The sequence below is a fragment of the Phycodurus eques genome, chromosome 12 (genome assembly GCF_024500275.1).
Source record: "Phycodurus eques isolate BA_2022a chromosome 12, UOR_Pequ_1.1, whole genome shotgun sequence".
Taxonomy (NCBI): domain Eukaryota; kingdom Metazoa; phylum Chordata; class Actinopteri; order Syngnathiformes; family Syngnathidae; genus Phycodurus; species Phycodurus eques.
The window spans coordinates 3,744,852-3,768,228 of record NC_084536.1 but is presented as its reverse complement, the minus strand read 5'-3'; the positions used below and the strand labels follow the sequence as shown (position 1 = coordinate 3,768,228).

At 42.6% G+C, this 23,377-nt stretch overlaps 2 protein-coding genes across 2 annotated transcripts; both read left to right on the top strand.

Moving 5' to 3' along the window:
• Nucleotides 1-965: 965 nt before the first annotated feature.
• Nucleotides 966-6,974, top strand: LOC133410715 (rhodopsin kinase GRK1-like). The gene is made up of 7 exons (XM_061692188.1): nt 966-1,858; nt 2,804-2,931; nt 3,863-4,020; nt 4,102-4,185; nt 4,590-4,714; nt 4,792-4,993; nt 5,272-6,974. The coding sequence occupies exons 1-7, from the start codon at nt 1,160-1,162 to the stop codon at nt 5,559-5,561; spliced, it is 1,686 nt and encodes a 561-aa protein (XP_061548172.1). The 5' UTR covers nt 966-1,159; the 3' UTR covers nt 5,562-6,974.
• Nucleotides 6,975-9,329: 2,355 nt separating this feature from the next.
• jam2b (junctional adhesion molecule 2b) lies at nt 9,330-15,392 on the top strand. Its single transcript, XM_061692189.1, has 10 exons — nt 9,330-9,456; nt 10,815-10,880; nt 11,388-11,498; nt 11,590-11,739; nt 12,471-12,652; nt 12,796-12,904; nt 12,980-13,087; nt 14,333-14,351; nt 14,464-14,518; nt 14,606-15,392. The coding sequence occupies exons 1-10, from the start codon at nt 9,411-9,413 to the stop codon at nt 14,642-14,644; spliced, it is 885 nt and encodes a 294-aa protein (XP_061548173.1). The 5' UTR covers nt 9,330-9,410; the 3' UTR covers nt 14,645-15,392.
• The last annotated feature ends 7,985 nt before the right edge of the window (nt 15,393-23,377 follow it).

Here is a 23,377-nt window from a genome sequence, read left to right as displayed (position 1 = left end):
TTTAATTTTCCCCATCGTCAATCAACAAAATTGCCTGAATGTCGAGCGTGAGATTAAATTTGTGGAGTTCCACAAGACTCTCAGGTTGGTCCACTTAATCTTTATAATGAATTGACATTTGCAAGTCATTAGGAGCTTTTTCAACTTTTTTTTTTTTTTTTTTTTTAGTAAAATCCCTAGTTTTAGCCTTTTGTATGGTCTGAATTTGCTGACCAAGATGGTATATAGCATGTCAGTTTCAGGTTTGTGTTAGGCCTGTTCTGAACAGTGCCTTGAAGTAACGCTTTATTTCAAGATGCCTATTTCAGATGCATTTATCATTGAAGATGGGAGGATTAGGTTCAGAAAAGGACATTTGAGCTTAACTTAATAGATGTTAAAACAAAGTAATGTAATGTTTTCTCAGACTATTCTTTTGGGTTTGTACAATAAAGTTGTAGGAAAAAGATGTATACCCCCAAAATCCAAAACATTCCACTAAATACAGTTAACTGAGCAAACCTTCCTGACCTTGCAATGTCATGTCAGCACTGTCACAAACTGAGGGCCCCCTTTAGTTTTTACTACCTGTCTGACCCTTCCAAAATGACTCAGTGACCCACTTCTGGGTCACGAACCACCAGTTGAGAATCAGTGCCTCCCAGTACATGATTTTGATGCAAACTCCGTCCAAAAATAGAGTGATTTTGCTATATTTTTTGACTATTTGAATCTTAGAACCTAGAAGCTCTGGTCGCAAAGCCATGCTCTTGGGGGGCCGAGCAAATGCTCTGTCCAAACGTTTAAATTGAACCTTACATTTTGATCCACTAGTTTACAATGTCCTGCGTTGGTCTTGTCTAAGATCAAAATTAGGACGGGCGCAATTTTAAGACCTAAAAAATCTCGTTGTGAAAGCGTCCCCTGCAGCCAGTGTTGTTCTGTTCCAGTATTTGCTCGCACTCATTGTCTGGGGCATCGGGGTGTTAGGGGATTACTGAAAGGTGTTGACTCAGGTGTGTGTGTGTGTGTGTGTGTGTGTGGTGGTGTGCGCGCGCAGTTGTCGGGTCTGCCCAAAGCGCTGGTTCAGATACGAGCATCATTTCTCTCCCTGGTCTCCTTACCCTTGCTACCCAGACGCCTTGCCATGTACCCCCGTTGCGTGGCCTAAAAGTCAAGCATGGATATCGGGGGGCTGACCACCGTGGTGGCAAATTCCGCTTATATCAACGCCCGCGGCAGCATCGATGGCTCCAACCCGGCGGCGGCTCGAGACAAGAAGTACCACTCCCGCCTCAAGCTGCCTCACATCACCGTGTGTGAGGGTCTGAGAGACACGCTGGATTTGGCCTTTGATGGCGTCTGCGTAGAGCAGCCCATTGGGAAACGCCTCTTTCGGGAGTTCCTGGACACCAACCAAGAGTACCAAGGTGCATGTCGACTCTGGCGGGACATAGAGGACTATGACCTGGCGGAAGATTCGGACCGAGCCAAGAAGGCCTGGAAGATTGTCCAGCGCTATATAGATGCCACGGCCAAACATTTCTGCCCCTTCCTCTCTGAGGACATCATAGCCAAGGTGAAGGAGGGCCAGGAGGCTGTAGGCGACGACTTGTTTGCAGCCGCTTTGGCCGCTACTCTGGACTACTTACGAGAGGCGCCTTACGTGTTCTTCCTGGAGAGCATGTACTTGAAGAGGTTCCTCCAGTGGAAGTGGTTGGAGATGCAGCCCATGGACGCAGACTGGTTCCTGGACTTCCGCGTGCTCGGCAAAGGCGGCTTCGGCGAGGTCTCTGCATGTCAGATGAAAGCCACGGGGAAACTTTACGCCTGTAAGAAATTGAACAAGAAGAGGCTGAAGAAACGGAAAGGCTATGAGGTGAGATGTTTTGCTGTCTTCAATCACTTGTCTGGTAACATTCCCACCTGTAGCAAAAAATCTAATGTTTACAACGGTAACGGTGCTCATTTTGTAATTGACCCTCTCGCTTTATAGTTGTAGTTTTCGGAAATTTCCGCTTTACAGATGCCATCTCTTCTCATGATAATACACATTCTTCAATACTTCTCTGCAGACATAGCATTTGTAAAGCTGACGTTTACAGTGCAGTTTGCATCGCACGTCTACACCATTGCAAACCAAAACCGTTCATTGATTGCTGAAACTGTCCGACAAAGCAGACCTGGCATCTGTAGAGTTGCCATTTCAGTTTCGTTCAGGAAGCTGGAGCCTATTGTACCTGACTTCCAGCGGAAGGTTGCCAACCCATTGGACTTTAGCTCGTCAATTAAGGGGCATATCTAGAGACACAACCGTTCACACATTCACTGAGTGGGAAATGAACTGAAGTCGGGCGAGTGCCCACCATCGGTGACACGGTGAGTCAGTGTTCAATGAATACCTCAGACAACGGCAGAGACGGCGTCTGTACAGCCGACGTTTTTCAGTGGCCTTTGCGGTGTAGTCCGAGGCCAATGCAGACTACAACCTCAACCGTTATTGTAGCCATTCGTTATGAGGCCACTGAGCGTCAGGCATTCATTCATTGCGCCGATTGAAACTTTCTATCTTCCACTGAAAAAACATTGCAGCTTTCATTGCTGCTGCTAATCATCTTTGTCCCTACCATAGGCTGCAGTATTAAACCCTAAGACAGGGATAGAGAGATTATTGGCGGATTTACCGAAAAGCTCCTCTGAATGGAACTGCTTGGCACAGTTATATCTTGCCCTTGACTTGTCTGAGGCCATTAATGACAAAGTGCTTTCAACTCAACATCGGCGGACAGGACTTTCAACCAGCTCCTTCTTCCTCCTCTCCTAGGGGGCGATGGTGGAGAAGAGGATTCTGGAGAAGGTCCACAGTCGCTTCATTGTGTCGCTAGCGTACGCCTTCCAGACAAAGGAGGAGCTGTGTCTGGTCATGACCATCATGAATGGGGGAGATCTGAAGTAATTTCATATCCTGAAAGATTATTGCATATAAAAGCACAAATGATTCCACTGGCCTCATAAAAATGTTGCTTTTGGTATCCTACCAACATTTTAGCTTTTCCTGGGCATACTTAATATTTAACTCAAATCTGTTCCCAATCTACATGAACATGATCCACTAGGAAGCTTGTGTTCACAAAGGCAATACTGTACTACTCATAATGACTGAAATATAAGTATGCACAGCACGTGCACACAAAAACGCGCACACATACACACAATGTTTTAAATTTGAAAGCTATTTTACTGTATACAGGCCTACAGTAAGCATATCATTGTGATCGCTATGAATTTACCCAGTACGCCTCCGTACCCCAAGCACGGAAGTGCTCCGTGCATGGAGTCAGTTATCCGTTGATTCATTATCTTTGAAGCGTCACTTGTTGCGAGGCAGAATTCCTACAGTTAAGTCAACACTGCTCAAAGTCCGAGTCCAAAAAAATGATCCTTTACTCATCACGCTGTTTAAAAGCCATTTGGATTTTAAGATGAACTAATTTAGGCACGTCCAGCTCTGCCTTAATTATAAATTACAAACTGGAAAGAAATATGATGCGTTACTGCCTCCCCCTGCCTTTAATGCAAAGTAATTACTGCTCGACAGTATATGTGCTAATAGTATTGATGTGACACACGTCGGTCTCAAAATGCTGGGAGACATTAAAAGAAGACAGATTTGGCTGAAAATTTTCATCAAATCATTAAACTCGGTCACACAATTTCTCCACGTGAACGAGAAATGTGTGGTTGTAGATGACGGGTAAAAGTCTAAACGTTTTTTTCACGTTTGACAGAATGAATTGACTACTGTATTAATCCAATTTAGAATAGGCAACACACATTGGGATATGCGTCCATAATAGGTGCCTGCTGTCTGTCTTCCTTGAAGGTACCACATCTATCTTGTGGATGAGAACAAGCCGGGCTTTGACGAACCCAGAGCCTGCTTTTATATAGCTCAGATCATTCAAGGCATGGAGCATCTGCACCAGAAGAGAATCATCTACAGAGATCTCAAACCTGAGAACGTGCTCCTCGATAACGACGGTAATGCCCGAAAATCGGCACAACAGGTAATGCCTCTCGTTTTCATTTTCAACTTGCATTGATAGCGGTCTCTGCGGGTAGGGAATGTTCGCATATCTGACCTGGGTCTCGCTGTGGAATTGAAACAAGGCAAAACGCTGACCAAAGGCTACGCCGGAACACCAGGTAGCTCTTGACATCATATCTTTCAACACATTTACCTTTTAGTATGACTGAAACAGAATGTGGTTTCAGTTGTAGTAAATGTCGACTTGGAAAAAGAAGGACCTCACCTCCTATCTTTTTTCCACACCTCAAATGAATGCCTCCTCCTTTTCCTCTCAGGAACAACATCAATTACATTTACTTTGACTGAAACCACCACGTGGGATTAAGTGTCGTAAATAAGACTACATGGAAAAAAAATAAAAATAAATGCCATACCGCAAATAGATACCTCATCTCCCCCCCCCCTATCTAGCCATTCTCATTTCAACTTTGAAGCCTGGTAATCTGTGCTGTTGACAAAATAAACGCCGCCTCCAACTATTTGAGGACATTTGTGGCCATTGTTCCACTTTGTCTTGCAGGCTACATGGCTCCAGAGATGCTGAAAGGGGAAAAGTACGACACTTCTGTAGACTACTTCACCCTGGGCGTGACGTTGTTCGAGTTCCTCGCCGCCAAGAACCCCTTCAGGAACAGAGGAGAGAAGGTTTGCTGCTCTTGTTTTCAAGTCACGTCGTACCACGCGAGACTTGCATGAAAATCTTTCGTTGGAATTTTGTTCAGCTTGAGCGTGAGGAGATGAAAGAGCGAATGCTGACCCGGGAGGCGATCTACACGGACAACTTCAGCGAGAATGCCAAGTCCCTGTGTAACGGGCTGCTGGCTAAAGAAGTCGACAAGAGGATGGGTTTTAAGAACGGCTGCTGTGACGACATCAGAGCCCACCCCTTTTTCAGTGACATCAACTGGAGGAAGCTGAATGCAGGTACGATCCCATACGAGATTTTATTTCCCTGAATCGAATATTTTGGTTACCTAACCACAATAAACATTTTATAAAAGTGTCTAATGGTCTCATTTTCGGTTTCAGTCGAGAATTTTCCTTTCGGCGCATCACTAATATATTTTGATTTAAACAATATATCGAAGACATGGAGTTAGAGTTTGCGCACATTGTCATGTGTAGAAATTCCCCATCGAGGGAACTGAGACAGAGTATAAACAAATAAATAGATAATAAAACAAATAAAAACACCTCTGCAGGCATCCTACCGCCCCCGTTCGTTCCCGACCCCAGAGTGGTGTACGCCAAAAGCCTGGACGACGTGGGTGCCTTCTCCTCGGTCAAGGGCGTCACGCTGGAGGACCCGGACAGGGGCTTTTTCGACGAATTCTCCTCAGGCAACATCCCGATCCCCTGGCAGGAGGAGATGATCGACATGGGCGTTTACGGTGAGCTCAACGTGTGGGGCCCCGAGGGCGGCGTCCCCAACGACCTGCGCAGGGAGTCCATCCTCGAGCAGCCCAAGTCGTCAACGTGCCGCGTGTCCTAGTGGCTCGCCCCGCAGTGCGGCGTGCACGGCGAGATGACTGAAAGGCTCAGGATTGCCTCTTGCCTGACTTTTCTTTTGTGGGCCCAGGAGACAACAGGAGCAACATGGAGGCGGCGCTCCCACCAGGAGTACCATTCAATATGATGATATTAAAAGGAGAGTTTGCAAATTACAGTCATTTTGATTTGACAGTAGTGCATGATGAATCGTCTCTGGCCCCATCTTGTGCCTTTAATTATTTTATTTTTGCCCGTAGAAAGCCAGCCTATCAGAGACAGTAGGTGTGCCTTATGAGGTGTCAGTCATTTGTCTCACACTCACGGCATGCTCTTCGCCAGCGCACACCCGCGGCCTCACGCAGACCTGTGACTTTGTTGCCCCAGAAAAGCACCTCATTCATAATGGCGTGTTAATATAACCCAAAGCAATCCACTTTCAGGACATGCGCAAATCCAGCGCTGCATTTAGCGTGACTCTGAGGGGAGACTGGCTCGACCTGGTTTTGGTAATTCCGTGGACCGGCATACCCCTTAGCGCATTTACAAGTGGGCCGTCTGTGTTTTCAGTTGGAAGTTTTATTTTTGCGGGGCCGCAAGGGTACACGCCAAATGATTGACACCTAGGAAGTCACGCCTTCCATCTCTGATTTGTTTTTTCCAATTTGAGGCACAAGATGGCCAGAGACTAAAGATTTTTTTTTTTTTTTTTTTTCCCCCCCTTCTCACAGATAATTTTTGCCATGTATGTACAGAATGTTTTAACAAATATCCCCCCCCCCCATTAATCCCTCATTATTCATGTTTCTTGTGCTCCACTGATCCAAAATGTAGGATTGTTTTTGTTCCTTAGTTCAGTGGAGTTTCGATTTAACGGACTGATATGGGGGAGGTGTCGTCCATTAAATCAGATTGTCCATTAAATTGAAACTTTTTTTTTTTTGTGACCTAAAAGACCAATATAAGTACAGTATAAAATTATTGCTTTGTACTTTTTTATCATGGGCTGAAAACACCCATTACAGTAAACAAATTCCATCCATCCATTTTCTGTACCGCTTGTCCGCACTATTGTAAATAAATATCAAAAAGCTTTAAAAAATAGGGTTTTAAAGTTCATCCAAACTTACCTCACTGGTGCATGTAAGGGGGGATTTTGTGTTCCAACTGGAAACAATTTTCAGTCTGTTAAATCGTGTTCTGTTAAATTGAGGTTCCAATGTAATTGCTGTATTCTCCAAAGATGAGGGACCAGATGAGAAAATAATGTTAATAATTGAATTTATTATTTTTTTTTTTTTGCACAATGTAAGGCAAATATACATGTAGGAAAATTATTTGAGCCGGGTTAAAGAAAAAGTTGTATGTATATTTTTAATTGTGTTAAAAGAACAGTTAAATAAAACTAGGAATTTAAGTGTGGAGCTTTTTTTGTTTGCTTGTATCTTCATAAATGTATTGTTGGAAACTACAGCTTTCTATTTCGGAGTATACAGTATAACTTTATTCTTCGAATCATATTTTTCTGGTCTTTATCTTTCTTTCTTTTTTTCAAATTGCAATCTTACTCTTGTAGCTCAGAACTATTTTTGGTACTACTCAGACTTTTGCTTTCAGACTTTCATCTACTGGCCTGCAAAGCCAAATACACAAACGATGTTGGTTTGTAAGCCGAGTGGGCTCCGCAGGCCTCAAACACACACAATCGCATACACAACCTCACAGATGCCGGCTAACAACGTAAAATGTATTTCAGTATGATTATATTATTATATTCTTATTATATTATATAGATTCATTCAACACTTAAGTCATTTCTACAACCAAAATCCTTCATGCTACTCTCTTGAGATGGTAAATTGTGGGGTCATTATCTTACTGTGTGCCACCATAAAAACGATACACCGTACCGCATACCGCCGTACTGATTAGCTGAGAGGAGTTGAGCTGTCTCAACGAACAGCGTAGCCATCTGTCAGTCTTACGCGGACAAGCACATATCTCAAGGCACCGCTGTATCAGAATTTCGGTTGTACGTGTAGGTCGGCGCTAGCCCTGACCCCTCAGCACGGTTTCCTACGATGTATTTGTTCTTGTACTTTCGCTTTTTGCCCCCTCCTTCTCATGACGCTAAATAAGGCGACCAAAATATTAGCGACACCTCTCCGCTCTTGTATTGCAGCTGTACCTAATGTGGTGGATTTATTATGTGAGGGTGGACAACACGCCTGTGCAAAGTGTCATGTGATAAGCGTGTGCTTGTGTGTGTGTGTGTTTCACAGGACGACAGCTGACAGAGTCAACAGGTGTGGTGGCGAAGATTTGGTGTGTTTGTATCCCCTGTCTCTGTGTGTGTGTGTGTGTGTGTTTTGTGTGCGTGCGTGCGTGCGCTTGCGCGCATATGGCCCCAAATGTAAGCATGTGGCACGGGCGACAATGGGCACTTGTGTGGCCCGTGCGGGGGGGAAACCCAACACGCAAGGACACGGCTGCAGCTGAGGCTGCAGCTGCTTCTTCTTCTCTGCTTCTTCCGCTGCAGCAAAATCACCGCGATGACACCAAGAGGCCTCTGCATCACCAAATAATTACAGCTGTATGGGGGCACTGTGATTAAGTCTATGTGAATTATTTGGACCATATCCTTTATGCCCAATAATTGTCCACATATTGATATTCTCCTAAGAAAGCCTAAACCCCACTTTTATATATATATATATATATATATATATATATATATATATATATATGTGTATGTATGTATGTATGTATGCGTGCAAACAGTATATGGTACGGCGCACGGTACCGTTCTGGATTAACCTAAAGCACCGTGGTTGGCGATGAATAAAAAATGATCCTAAAAAATGAGACTAGCCTTATAATTCTGCACACAGTGACTTTATTCTTATACGAGTATGATTTATGAATTAATGAGGACATTGAAGTACCGTGACAATTTATTTGAACGATTACAACTTTATTTTTTGTTTTTATTTCCCTTTTCCTGTAAAATTATGACTTTTCTGTCATACAATAATGATCCCTTTCTTTTAACGCCGGCGCATTATTCTTGTAATAATTTGACTTTATTGTCATAAAATGATTACTTTTTAATTGTAAAATTGCCCATTTTTACCTCTATACTTACTACACTGTCTTCTTTATACTGTGAATAATTTTTTTTGTTTTGATTTTCATAATATACAAACTGACATATTTGTTTATATTTACAAAATGTTCGTCTCTTATTGTCATTCCTGTGTTCAACTATTGAAGATCTATTCATTTACGTCTTCAGTAATGTTAAGACACATTTTATTTACTGTAAAACATTTTTAATAATGTTTTAGGAGGATAAACTATTGCAAAATGTAATACTAATAATAATTTTTGGATATAATATTTTATAATAATAATATAATATTGATACTAATCATAATATGATGTTTTTAATGTTAACATATTGTCTCCCCCAAAATTGTTTTGTGTAATATACAACAACAACAGCAACATACAGCCACTACTAATATTACTACTACTACTAATAATAATAAACATTGTGTAATAATGGAACAGTTATTTAAACATGGCCTTTAATTGGGTAAAATGTTGCGATGATGATGATGATGATGAAGCAAAACAAAGTGTCGTCACGGTCACGTGTCGGCATTTGCTCCCCAACACGCGCTCGCGCCCTTTTTTTTTTTTTTTCTCTGCATGAAACTCAAGAAGGTCCACACACACACACACACGCACGCACGCACACACTCAGACACGCGCACACAAAAAGCACACACACGAGCACGTCCGACTGAACCCGCACGTGGTGGCGGACGAGAAGACGACGACGACGACGATGACGATGATGATGTTCTCGCTTCTACTTCTACTCTGCATACACTGTGAGTGTTTAAAAAAAAAAAAAAAAACAACAACAACAAACAACTTTAAACGGATTCGCATGTTGTTCTCTGTTCGTTTAATATGAACGTGTAAAATGTTGCCTTCGGGGTGCACGTACAAAAACGTGCACATGCGACACAGCATGCAGTGTCCACAGTGCGTTTGTTAGGTTAACTTTTCAAATTGAGTTTAGAATAGCTAAGTTTGTGACGTTCATTTAGAAGATAAGTAAACTCCAGGCTAAAGGAAATGTGAAAATTGTGATATTTATGACTTTTGACTATGAATTATAAACTAATGTTTCTGGGCTTTTTATAGCAGTTCAGCATTTTTTTTTCTTTTCCTTGTATAACAGCGCTGTGTTAACTTAAAGACCATGCGGTGACAAATGTTTTTTTGGTTGTTCTTTTCTTGCATGAATGTCTTATTGCACATTAGTGATATTGTGATGGTGCGAAGGGTCTTGAGAGGCAGGATGCGTTTCCGCCCCGCAGGTTGCGTTTACTTCGACGCGGGGGCCAGATCTGATCCCGTTCGAATCCGAGATGTGCAAGGCCTTCGCGGTCCGCTTTAGCAGGACCAAACTCGCTTTTGAAGTTGGCTCGGGACACCGCGACATGATTGCTTCTCACGATCTGCTCCTTGTTTACTCAAAAAGTCACGTAAAGGAGAAGTAGTCCAAATATGAGCATATAATACAATGCTTGTCAAGGAGTTTCAGTCGACGCTTTTGCTTCATTCTGCTCCGTCTTTCGGTGTGCGAGGAGGAGGTGACCAGTCTCGGGGTGAATCCGCCCCCATCTGAAAGTCGTCCATCACTTTTACATTCCAAAACATAGCAGCGCTCCTGGTACCACCAGACACCGCGCGCGCACACACACACACACACACACGCGGTACAGTAAGATAATAAGCATTTGGTCTTGAACTACAATTGGCAAATCCTTCACAAATTGTGTGTGAATGTCAGCGTCAGGGAGTAACTCATTATATGTCGCAATTTAATAGCAAAATAAATGTAAGTGTAATCCATGACATTACTGGGAGAAAAATTCGAAATAAATTACAGTAACTTTTGGGAATTTCTATGGTTACAATTGTAGTTCCGTTAGAAAAAAAAAATGTCTCCCCCCTTCTCCCCCTAAAGCCGGAGCTTGTGATTGGCTCTCTAGTCATGCGTCGTGTCTCTCAAACATGACCTATTTTTCCAAATATGACGTCAAAATGCCACCTTGTGGTGCGATCTATTCGTTTGTCTGAGAAAATGGTTAGCAGGCCTCTCAAAGCTCCTCCTTCTTCTCCGTCTTCTTTTGGCTCTGAGATGTAAAGTTGCGAGTTCATTTTTCGCTCCTTGCAGGTCCCGTCAGTATGTCAGTGACCGTGAGCTCGTCTAAAACCAAAGTGGAGGTCCATGAACACACAGGTGAGAGCGCTTCAACTCCAGCGTACTTTTTTTGGGGGGAAACTTTTTCTTCTTGCTGCAACTTCCCGCATTCAGATAATTAGATATTTATGCCAGCGTCTGTATAGTGTCACGTATAAAATAGTTGGATAGTGATAATTGCTTTCAACACAACAGGACGGGACGGACGGCGTTTAAAGGCGCAATGCACGAATGTACTAATTTTCAGCTTAATTAGGCGGAAAGAAAATCATTTGATTATGTTTTTATATGAATGTTTTACAATATCGTGCTAGTTTTTATTTATTTTTTTGGGGTGGCCTGGAAGGCTATGAAATGCATTTCCATTCATTTCAATGGGAAAAGTTGATTTGCGATTTAAGTTACGACAGTGGTTCCGGAACAGATTACACTTATACATTAGAAGTCAAGGCACCACTGTTACGGCGCATATTCATGAAAAAGGTGAGCCATGAGGTATCCTGCATCACAATCATGAGTGGACTCGAATGTGTCCTGTCCTCCCAGATGCTGTCCTGTCCTGCGACTTCCGCACCGAGAAGGACCAGAACCCTCGAATCGAGTGGAAGAAAAAAGAAAAAGCTGTGACCTTTGTCTACTTTAATAACAAATTCATCGGTGGGTGACGACCTCCATCCCGTTTTTTTTTTTTTTTTTTTTTTTTTTTTTTTGTGCCTTTCATTCATTCTTCGTTCCCCGGCCACCGCAGGCTCGTACGCAGGCCGGGCCAAGATGGAGGGAGCCGCTCTGACCATCCACTCTGTCACACAGAAAGACTCCGGGGAGTATCGCTGCGAGGTGACCGCCAGCGACGACCACGTCAACTTCGGAGAGGCCACGGTGACCCTCGATGTACACGGTATGCGTCTGTCATCCACAATATTAGGTACACATGCACAGTACAATGCAAAGGCTGTGTGTGTGTATATATATATATATATATATATATATATATATATATATAATTGACACTGGCAGAGAGGATTAATTTATCAACATATTGTGGTTATACTTCATAATCCATCTTATTATTATTATCATTATTATGTGATGTTGTTGTTTGTAAAGGTGGAATTTAGTCAAGCTTTTATTTATTTTATATGAGAATTAAATTCATGATGAGGTGATAGCTATTATACACTTTATTGTGTATCATTACTTTAATAATTATAATTTATAGTCACGCAGTTGGCCATCCGCAGTTCTTATTTTCTTTTTACAAAATATAGTCATATTGAAATAAATCTTTTGATAATACGTGAAATGAAGTGAAACTTAATGTTTCGACATAGGTTATATGTTACAGTTCATATTTGCATGTGATTTCCCCCATATTATACATAAGTATATATTTTATTTGAATGATTTAGTTTTAATTCATGTTTCAAATCGACAGTATTTCCAATAGAAATGTCTCTATATGATAGATGTTATTGATATCTTTTCTGCTTTGATTACAACGTTTGTTTTGAACGTTAGAGCGGAATTGCGTTTTTTTTTAAAAAAGTCGCTATGACATTTTTAGCTGTCACTGATACGTACATGACAGCATTTCTTCTTTAAACGCCGCTGTCGCGCACGTGTCCTCAGTGCCCCCCCACATCCCGTCGTGCGAGGTGCCCTCCTCGGTGTTCGCGGGCTCCGACCTGGAGCTCCTGTGCAAAGACAAGCAGAGCGTGCCCCCGGCGACGTACAGCTGGTACAAAGACAACAGGGCCCTGAAGGTCTCGTCCGACGCGGCGTACAGCATGGACGCGCGCAGGGGCACGCTGGTGAGTGAGCGCCCGCTGTGCGACACATGGCGCGTGGAGCACAGTGCCCACATTTGTGCACTCGTGGGGATGCGTGAAGGAACACGTTTGAATGCGGCTGTTGCTCTTCCTCTCTCTGACTTCCACTCTTCCACCCGGAGCAGAAGTTTACAAGCGTATCCAAAGTGGACTCTGGGATGTATCGCTGCGAGTCCTCCAACAGTGTGGGGGCACCCAAGAGCTGCGTGGCGCAACAACTAAAAGTTATTGACTGTAAGCCCCCCCCCCTCACCTCAACTCATATGGGCTATACACGTCTATTCACAAAAGAGATTTTTGTTTTTGCAGATCCGGTGGATATCACCATTTTGATCGCCGGCGCTTCGGGTTTCGTGATCGTCACGCTCCTCTGCTGCATCTGTGTGTGCGTCTGCCGCCGTCGAGGACGCCGCGAGAGTGAGTCACCGCTTACCCCAGCTCCGTTTTGCGCCTTAGAAACGGAGCACGGGAAGCGAAACGTGCACCGAGCCGACCATCTACCGGCGACACGTTCGAGATGGAAACCTGGGACGTGAAATAAGATATATTTCAGTATCAGGAAGCAAGGATCAACGGGAGTAACGTAGAATGCAAAAAGACATTGTACATAGGACTAAACGGTGGATATACAAAATTCTTCACACCCCAGTTAGAATCCCAGTTTTTTGGGGGATGCGAAAAAAATGAGACCAAGATAAATCCTTTCAAAACTTTTCCGCCATTAATGTTAACAGCAGTGCACATCCTCGTATAATTGGGACGTGGCTGTGTTCAGAATGAACCAATCAGAGGCACTTTAAATGGCGGCAGGTCACATCTCAGTTACAAGAGGGCGTGCGCAGTGGGGCAATTACATTTTGCCATTTTCACATTGCTCCCCCTCGCAAAGAGATTGAAGGAAAAAAAATGGATTGAGTTGTCAACATGAAAGGTCACATTATTGGTGGAAAAACGTGAAATTATTCATCTTGGTCTGGGATACATACAGTGGGTACGGAAGGTATTCAGACCCCCTTAAATGTTTCACCCACTTGCCTCAATGTACACACAGCACCCCATATTGACAGAAAAAAAACCCACAGAATTGTTGACATTTTTGCTGATTGATTCAAAAAGAAAAACTGAAACATCACGCAGCCATAAAAGTATTCAGGCCCATCTGCGCCTTGTCACAATTCTGTCTCTGAGCTCTTCGGGCAGTTCCTTTGACCTCATGGTTCTCATTTGCTCTGACATGCACTGTGAGCTGTGAGGTCTTGTAGAGAAAGGGGTGCGGCTTTCCTAATCAAGTCCAAATCGATATAATCAAACACAGCCGGGCTCCAATGAAGGTGGAGAACCATCTCAAGGACGAGCAGAAGAAATGGACAGCGCCCGAGTTCAATATATGAGTCTGATATTTCAGTTTTTCTTTTTTAATAGATCTGCAAAAATGTCAACAATTTTTTATTAATTTTTTTCTGTCAATATGGGGTGCTGTGTGTACATTAATGAGGGGGGGTGAAAAAGAGCTTAAATGATTTGAACAAATGGCTGCAATATAACAAAAACATTTCAGGGGGTCCGAAAACATCCTCGATATTGTGAGCAGTGAATATGCCGACTACCGTAATATCTTATACGATTGTGATGACCATCTCCCGTTTTTCTCCCTCCAACCAGAAGAGAAGAAAACAAAAAGGTGAGTGTTTTAGTGTAGTGTTTTATGGAATATATGTTTTATTTGGCCCAAAATATATATAGAAATGTTTTTTTGTTAACACTTAAAAGAACTTGTTCCCTTTGTTTTGCAGCACCAAGTCGTACAACCCTCCTCCTCCTCCTCCACCTCCTCCGCCCATCCACAACGTGAGTCCCGTTCGTTCGTGTCGCCTTCGATGCGTCGCCGATAAGCCACGGTTTCCTGCTGATTGTGTCTCTGTGTGCTCTGCGCAGATCAAGACCTACAAAGCCACTCAGTCCTTCATGATCTGATGTGTGTCATGATGTCAAAGCAATCCAAAAGTCCACATTTATTGATCAATACACTGGACCGTTTCGCCCCCACGCTGGTATTTTCTTAAAGACCAAAACATTAAAGCAGACTTTTGTCATAATCCTTCCTGGAGCCCAGACACAATTGTGGCTAAAGGGCAATTTCTGCCATGGCGAAGTTCTTCTTCTTCTTTTTTATGAAGAGGGTTTGATTATTTGCTTTTTCTGTGACACTAAAGGCCCCAGCTTTACAAGTCGACTTATTTTGGCAAACTAATGAAGATTCCCGCTGTGTTTTATCTATTTTTTTTTTTTATTTTTTTTCCATGCACAGAACCTTTATTTTTGTCGTTATCATATTCATATACTCTGGTTTAACAAACCGTACGTGTTGTGTGTAAACGTGTTATAGTTACTCTCTTTCACTTTTTGTTTGCGCGTGAACTAAGGAACAAATGGGCGGGTGTCTGCAAACGCTGAAAGATCTTTGTACTAATTTCAGCGTTTTGACGAACAAATATAATAAATCATCATCAATCTGGCAGCCTCTTCAGCCGAAAAGATTGGAGTTGCGCGTTTCTAAATTCAAGCTTCATCTTTCAAAATCTATTTCAAATTTGTCTTTTTTAATAAAAGAGGTTTGTCTTTTAAAAAAAACAAAACAATACAATGAATGAAATATTGAAATAAAGTGAACAAAATAAACATTTTAAAATGTTAAGATGATATAATAAATTCATTAATAAAACCACCCCAATATCATTTATTTTATTTTAAAACAACAAAGTCATGACATGAATGAAGCCCCCAAATTCTCATTATTATCAATAATTACTTTTGTAAATCCGATTTATTCCCATTATTTGTTCCTTTTAAAATAATACAAATAATTACATGAAATAAATGAGCTAAATTCACATTTTTTATTTATTTAAAAAAAAAAACAACTAATAAAACCCCCAAATTCCTATTATTTATCTATTATAAAACAACAAAAATGATTACCTTAACAAATCCAACAAATTCACATTATTTGTTTATCTTAAAATAAATAAAAAGAACCCACAAATTCCAATTTGTTAATTTTGAAATAACACAAGTAATGCCCATAAATTCCCTGTATTTGTTATTACATAAATAAAATAATGACATAAAGAAAGCCCACAAATTCCCACTATTCATTTACTTTTAAATAATAAAATAATTACACAAACTAAATTCACAAATTCCCATTGACATCTGTGTACATTGTGTGCAACATACAGTATTAAGGGTCTTACACCACTAGCTAAGATGACCCTTAAAAGTGTATATTGCATGTTGACGTCAGCATTTTGTATATTTTACGGTATCGTACAAAAAAAAAAAAAAAACAAGCTTTTTTTCGACTCTTTCCTCCTGAGCAGAACATTACATGAGATGCGTGTTGTACTACTAGTACATGGCCACGAGAGGGAGACATTGCACAGAGTGTTGGTGGCGTGGGAACTGAAGGCCTTCATGGTGCCTTCATTCATTTTGCATGAAGTGTATGAACAATAGCTGAGTGAATATTGCATTTGATTTTGCTTTCTCCCCTTTGTCATTGTTACCCTTTTTATTGCTGTCCCAGACTATTAAAAGTTTTGACATGCGCTGGCTTGCTCCCTGTTACACGCACACAGATGCGCAAATAGGCCCCCCCCCTCGCCCCCACCCAAAAAAAAATAAAAATACAAAAACACCAAAAGGGCATCCATTGCCAAAGTTATTTAAAAAAAAAATAGGGCTGTGAAAAAATAGACTATCTCGGCTTAGTCGACCACCAATAATTTCTGCAATATCAAATATGAATAAAAGCCTATTGGTGCCACCCGGAACCATTTTGTGCGTTGTCCATGTTTACCACACGGACATTGGTTGCAGACGGACGCACAGTTGGACCAGTGGAAAAGCATTGCCTAAAACCAAACAAACAAACAAAAAATAAAGACGGCGGAGCATCTGTGATTTTTAAAGACACTGTTAAATGTATTATGTACATATAACATGGTGTATGAGTGAGTATTATATTACTTTATTCCATGTATTACTATTATAATCCTTTTGTATAAAATTGTAGCTAGTGTTTTTTTTCCCCACCGAAAATCTTAATCGCGGGTGCAATGATGTTAATTGCTAACGCTAGCCGTTTGACAAAGGCTAATTTTGCTGTCTCAAATTCTGTACAGAGTTTATATCATAGACTCAGTACCAACATATAGAAGTCTAGTCCCCATAAATAAGAATCAAATGCATTTCAGTAGTTAAACAAACAAACAAAAAAAAGTCTGTAGGATAATCGATTCTCAAAAAGTTCAGCAGTAAAGTCCTAAGCTTCTTCTTTCTTTTAGCCAGGATGCTGTGTAATTATTCTATATATTCTGTAAAAAAATATTCCACGCTTGTTTCCATTTTGATTGTGAGCGCTACTTGACACTGTACTGCAAAATGTTTGCGGTCATGCTTTCTTTTCTTCAGGCTTTCGCACCAAAATAACGAGGAATTTGAATCGTAAACCAGTAATAGTCTTTTGGGGAATTCTCTTTCCGTCCGTCTGTCCATATCTCCCTGCCCCACTCGCTTCATCAAACACGACAAACGTCAGTAAACAGAAGAAAAGACAGCGAGGGCCATTTTTATTTTTTGAAACATTGACGAATGCAGATGGGCTCCAGCGGAAAGGCACATGCTTGAGCACCACTGCGGGTCTATCTGTGCACGTGCCTGCGCACTTAACGGAAGTCAATTACTTGCGTGAGTTTTGCGCCGACTTCGAGTTGGACGTTCTCCTCTCGCACCCCCATTTTAAATCGTGCGTGTGTGTGGAAAGCGATCTGTCAGCGAGAGGGGCCGAGAAGTGTGAAAAAGAAGTGTGAGAAAAGGAGTGTGTGCGAGTGGGCGGCGGCTGTCAAATGACCTTCCCTGTCGGTGCCGCTGCTTTATGAAGACGCCGAGATGAAAAGATGGACGTGGGCTCGTTCCCCAACTTTGGTCACTCCCCATCAGCGAGTTCCCGCATCGCCGTGGATACAAGGAATGGGAATCACAGAGTAACTGGCAATAAGGTACCTGGAGTATGACGATATCCTTCCTTTACATGTGCTTTTTCGCTTTTGGACAGATTCTTATTCTTTGCCACAACAAACCGACTCCGGTGAGAATTTCTACATATTAAACATATTGTTTGATTTGGTGTCTTTTTTTTTAAATTCCATTTTGCTTTAAAATGTAATTCAATATTTGAGTCATTTTACTTTATTCCATGTATTACTATTATAATCCTTTTGTATTCAATTCATATTTAATTTATTGGATTTCCAATTTATAATATATTGTATTTAATTTCATTCAATATTTTATTTCTTTTTAAAAATAGTTTCAGATCTTATTTTATTTTTAAAACCATCTTTTCTGAATATTTTGAGTCAATTTAATTCCTGTTATTTTATGGTATTTAATTGCATTTAAATGTTATTGTTTTTAAAGTCCATTTCACATTTCATTTATTTGTTCAATTTAATTTCAGATTTTATTTCATACATTTATTTGAATCCTATTTTATTACATGTCATTTATTTCATTTAAAGTTTACTTTCACATATTTCTATTGTATTCTTTTATTTTGACTTAAAATTTACAGTCTTTTTAAAAAAAAAAAAAAAATCATAATTTTATAATTTCATATATTATTATTATTTTTAAATCACTTATCGCAGCATCATGTTTGTTTATTTGATGTCTCTCTACTTTGAATTTATGTTTCAGTCATTTAACATTTAGTCTTCAATCTCTCAGTTGTATTCCTTTTTTAATAACATTTTTGAGATTTTGGATAATCGATACAATCAAAGAAAACCGTCATTGAGGCGTCAGTCTTTATGAAAAATAATCGCGTAAAATACATTTCTCTCGGAAGATGGAAAGCAAAACGTCATTTTGTCACGAGCAAGAGCAATGGTTTGCCTGCAAAGTGTTTTGCGAAACCCCAACACAAACGAAATGTAAATCCATTCTGCGTTGTCATCCCCTCGCGAATTGCGAACTTTGTCCGCTTTCATGCACAGCTGACATCACACGGACATCGGTTTGCGGGTGCCTCGAGTGGATTGTTGCGGTTCGGGTCAACAGGAAGTGGACCAGCGACACGGCAGGAAAACGCTCACTTCCCGCCGCGGCGGGAAGAAAATAGCAACGTTTAAACATTTAAAAGCTCGCAGACGGCGTCCCCTACCGCTCCATGAAATCTTTATGCCGGCGCGCCGTCACAATGCCAGGAGGCCTGCTGAGTGCTGCTCGGACGTCAGGGCGAGTGCTCTTAGAGCGACTTTCACGCTCAAGTCTGTGCTATACAGCTAAAACTGTGTCACGATCAACCCCCACCGAGTCGCCTTTCGACGAGACCCGCCCCGAAATGCTGACTGGCCAATCAGAACGTAGGACAGAACAGACCACTTCATTTGACGCAGGAGGCCTTCATTCGATCTTTTGTCAAGGCCTATATTACAAGTTGTGGAAAACAACACGTCGCCTCAAGTCGGGTCGGATTTCGACAGCTTTGAAGGCAACGCGGCTGCTCCTTAATGTCAAGTGCAGTCGCCGACTTCTTGTGCTCCGTCTGCGTCAGCTTCCATCTCGATATACATGAGTGTTGAAAATCTTTGCGGTACGCAGATGCGGACGGCCCCGTGACCCGGTTTGCGTTGGGCCCCCAAATGAGCCAACGGCGCCCCTGCCCGGAAGTCCTCGGCCGCAGCGTGCCTCGCCAACGCTGCTTAGCATTCAGGACGAGCGGTCCTCGCTCGAGCGCTCTCAGTATTACGCCTTTAACTCTTCCCCCCCCCCGAGTGAGGCGGGGGAGGGCTGGAGACGGGAAAAGAAAACAAGAAGACAGAAACAGAAGGATGGGCATTTTTCACGAGACAAAAAAAGCTCCACTCTCGGCCCTCCGTGACAAATATTATTGAGGATTCACACACAAACGGGACGCGGTGTACAGGCGGTCCGGCCTGATTGTGATTTGATCATCCTCGCTCAACTCATCAATAGCTCCCCCCCCCCACACAACTGCACCAAGATGAATATTTATCCACGCTATAAAAAGAAAACAGGAAACAATTTATTCATCACACTCAAAGCGCTTCACATCTTCTGGCCGCGTTTTCGGAAAGTAGGACAGTAGAGCGCAGACCTCCCAAGGCCAACCAAAAAACGTGTTGATTTGTTTTCTTCATCGAATTGTCCACGCCTATTTATATATGCATTCGTGAGCCAGTTTGGACATTGTTAGTACTGTAGCCGATGTATTTATTCAAAACGAGCCGTTCTCAAACATGTTACGCCAAGTACCACCCGAGAAATTCTCAGCTCTCTTGAGTACCACGACTAACATTCCTTTACAATCCCAAAGTGTGTCGAGAACGAGACAGAGGTTGCGCTCCATCCATCCATTTTCAACACCGCTTATCCCGCTTAGGGTCCTTTTTTTTGTTTTTGTAGGTATCATTTTCTGTCCTAAATGTTTCTCTGCCGATTTATTTTACTTACATGTTAAATACAACTGAACTGTAACGAACAGAAACGCAAACTCATCACTTTCACTCACGGCCGCGAATAGCGGGGGTTCACTTCGTGGACGAACAGCAGCCATTCATACTCACATTCACACCTATGGGCAATTTGCAATCTTCAATGAACCTAACGTGTGATTTTGGGGAATGGAAACGATTGCGGCCGTCCTACAGAAAAGCAAACAGAAAAACACAGCCGACCCCGAAACAAAAGCTTCGCTCGGACATTCTTCGGCAGGACGCTTTCGAAACGCGCTGCGACTGATCAGAGTACGACGGCGGACTGGACGAATGATCTCCGCTCGTTTGCCGGGACTCATTAAAGTGCCGGGACGAGGGTGAAAAAGCGAGCCGTTGCCCGAATATACCCAAACGCGCGTTCCCGTGTGGCGGGTACTCGAATTGGGCTGTGTGTGGAGCAGCACAAAATGCTACATTTTTGTTCTTTGTGGGGACCAAGAAGAAATGTAGCCAAACGCCAAAACACACACTCCTCTCTGGATCCACCTGGAACAACTCATGTGGTGCTTTGTGGACGGGTCCGGGGGGGCTTAGCAACCTCCGCCCCCGACTGATTAAAGCCCTCCAGGAAGAGTCTCTCACGCGGCAAAGCAGAGGGAGAGTTGTCTTCGAGTTGGCCTCATTACCGTGTCGCGTACGTAGCGCATGTTCTGGCCTTTCTCCTCTTGGATGATGAAATCAAAAGCACTCTCCACCTGCGCTCTTTACTTTTGATGGCGCGTAGCCACCACGCGTCTTTGTGTCCCGATGAAAGGGCCGAGGATATTTCCCTTTCTCTCGCCGCACTTGTCTGTGTCTTTTCTTTCCGTCAAGGTCTACGTGATTACAGCTGAAGCGTCGCCGCTGATTACGACCTCTTTCCGCGCCGCGTCCCCTCCCCGTCGGCGGAGAGACCTTGGCAGAAGAACAGAACTCGGGCCGCGCCATTAAGTCGGCCTGGAAATTAAGGCGAGAGCTGGGTAAAATCTTCGACTTTTACAGCGGTAGAAATGAAATATTGTTAATTGCGGGCACAATAATCAGGGGCGCGCGTTGGAGATGAAACAATGCGAACATTTGATATCATGATCATTGTGACCCAAACGATCACGGTTATCAGTACGAGCGGGATGTTGTTCAATTTGACTGAAATCTAGAAAGACATTTGGAAATTGTCAGTCTTCCATACGTTTGCTTTGCAGTAATATGAAAACATTCGTCCATTTCCGATACAATTTAGTGGTCATATTCTCCCGCGTGAAAAGCTTGCGGCTGCGCGCTTGTTTCCTCGTGTCTATCGATAGTCCCTCCGGTGGTTGTTCACGGTCACGGTGGCCTGACAGAAACTTTCCTTAGTATGCCTTTATTCGAACGATTCAATAAGGGCTCGGCTCGTCGGGGGCTCCCGACTGGGTCCAAACTGGCTGCCGTTTTAGCCACGCCCCCTCCCCCTCTAAAAATCTGGAATACTGAAATGTTGAAGAACACTCAAATGCTACAGCATATCGTCATCCTTCAGTACGACACACCGTAATTCTCACGTTGTCAGCAGTTCGCTTCCCACGCGTGATGCCTTTCCGAAACAAATCGCTGACTTCATTTTACAGCGTTTTTAACCGCAGCAGGATTTTCTTGAAATGTGCGTTGTTTTGAATGCTTTTCACAAGGCATTTTCCTCATGATGCGTGAAAACGGTGATTTGCTTCACGGTGTGGCGCACCGTCCTTAATGAGGCTCATCTGGGGAACTAATTAGCATACCGGATATCAGGCTAAAGCATCAGTGTCAAACACAAGGCCCACGGGCCAGATCTGGCCCGCCACATCATTTTTTGTGGTCCCGTAAAGCAAATAAAGTGTGTCGACTTCATTTGTCTCGTTAAATGGATTTGTTCTTTTCCTTCCGACCTTTCTTCACTTTGATCGGCTTAACAAGCGTTTGTTTTCATGTAATCCCTCCTCAACTTCACTTGAACAAGAGTCGTACACTAAAATATTGGCTTGCCATGATTTTCCACGACTTCTGATTTCAACTTCAATCTGTTGTTAAACATATTTGATCACAACAAGGCCATTATCGATTCATATGCTTTTCACGGTCGTAACGGCAATTTGAAGTAAACCACATGTGGCCCATGAGGAAAATGAGTTTGAGAGCCTGGTTCTAAACGGACTGTAGAAACAACATATTGTCAGCCTCACGACATATATATATATATATATATATATATATATATATTTAATCTTATGCTTACAATATCAATAAGAAATACCAATGTGCGCTCAAAAATGTGTTTTTCTTGTTTTCCGATAGTGTTCAAACATGACTGAAGCAGAAACTTCCCCAGAAAAACAATTTCACTTAAGGCTTACACGCGTAATCACATTTTACTTTGATTCCGAACACAGCAGTACAAAAGAAAAATACAACAGCGTCTGTATTTTCTGTCCGCAGTCTCGATGTGTGTGCTCTGTGGTCTTTTCGTGTAGAATTTCAAGCTTGTCACGATGACTGCTCACAGAACCTAAATTCTCTTTATCCCATTCCATCATGTGTGCACTGCACAGCACATGAACAAATGGCCGGCCCTCAGGCGTCACATATGGCAGCGTCGTCACCAGTATCACTGGTGGCTCTCCCGTCTCGCCTGCCCCTCCTGCTGATTGCACTTGCAGACTTATGACACACCTGCAAGAATCCATCCAAGCAAGGACAATATGCGGGTGCGGCATTGTGTCGATGGACGCAGAAGAAAGCGTGAAAATGAAGATGGGCCCGGGCGACTGAGACTGCACCCGATTCATCCCAGAAGAAGCAACGTGGCAGCTAGCGCATCCGCGGCATCTCGGTCACCACGTTTGCACGGCGCGCGTGATGACGGGCAACTGACTGAGGAGAACAAAAGCAGAGCCGCACGAGTGTCTGAGGGAATAAATAATACAGGAGCATGCAATGCAGAGAAAAAGGCAGAAGTGCGCAGGTTAGATTGCAGCAAATTCGGTGTGTGTAAAGCTGCTGGGTAAAAGCGCTCTGCTTAAGAAAATGCAACAGCCAGGCTGGCGGCTTACGGGGGTTTGGATGAGTACAAAAAAAAAAAACTGTCGTCGAAAATTCGCAGTGAAACGCAATTGCAGTCAGATGGACT

What these genes read in the sequence shown, in the direction of transcription:
- LOC133410715 (XM_061692188.1), top strand. Translation starts at nt 1,160, where the DNA reads ATGGATATCGGGGGGCTGACCACCGTGGTGGCAAATTCCGCTTATATC. An exon ending in AGAAACGGAAAGGCTATGAG is followed by an intron (nt 1,859 to 2,803) that starts GTGAGATGTTTT and finishes CTCCTCTCCTAG; the next exon opens with GGGGCGATGGTGGAGAAGAG. An exon ending in CTGGAGGAAGCTGAATGCAG is followed by an intron (nt 4,994 to 5,271) that starts GTACGATCCCAT and finishes ACACCTCTGCAG; the next exon opens with GCATCCTACCGCCCCCGTTC.
- jam2b (XM_061692189.1), top strand. Translation starts at nt 9,411, where the DNA reads ATGACGATGATGATGTTCTCGCTTCTACTTCTACTCTGCATACACT. An exon ending in ACTTCTACTCTGCATACACT is followed by an intron (nt 9,457 to 10,814) that starts GTGAGTGTTTAA and finishes CGCTCCTTGCAG; the next exon opens with GTCCCGTCAGTATGTCAGTG. An exon ending in GGAGGTCCATGAACACACAG is followed by an intron (nt 10,881 to 11,387) that starts GTGAGAGCGCTT and finishes CTGTCCTCCCAG; the next exon opens with ATGCTGTCCTGTCCTGCGAC.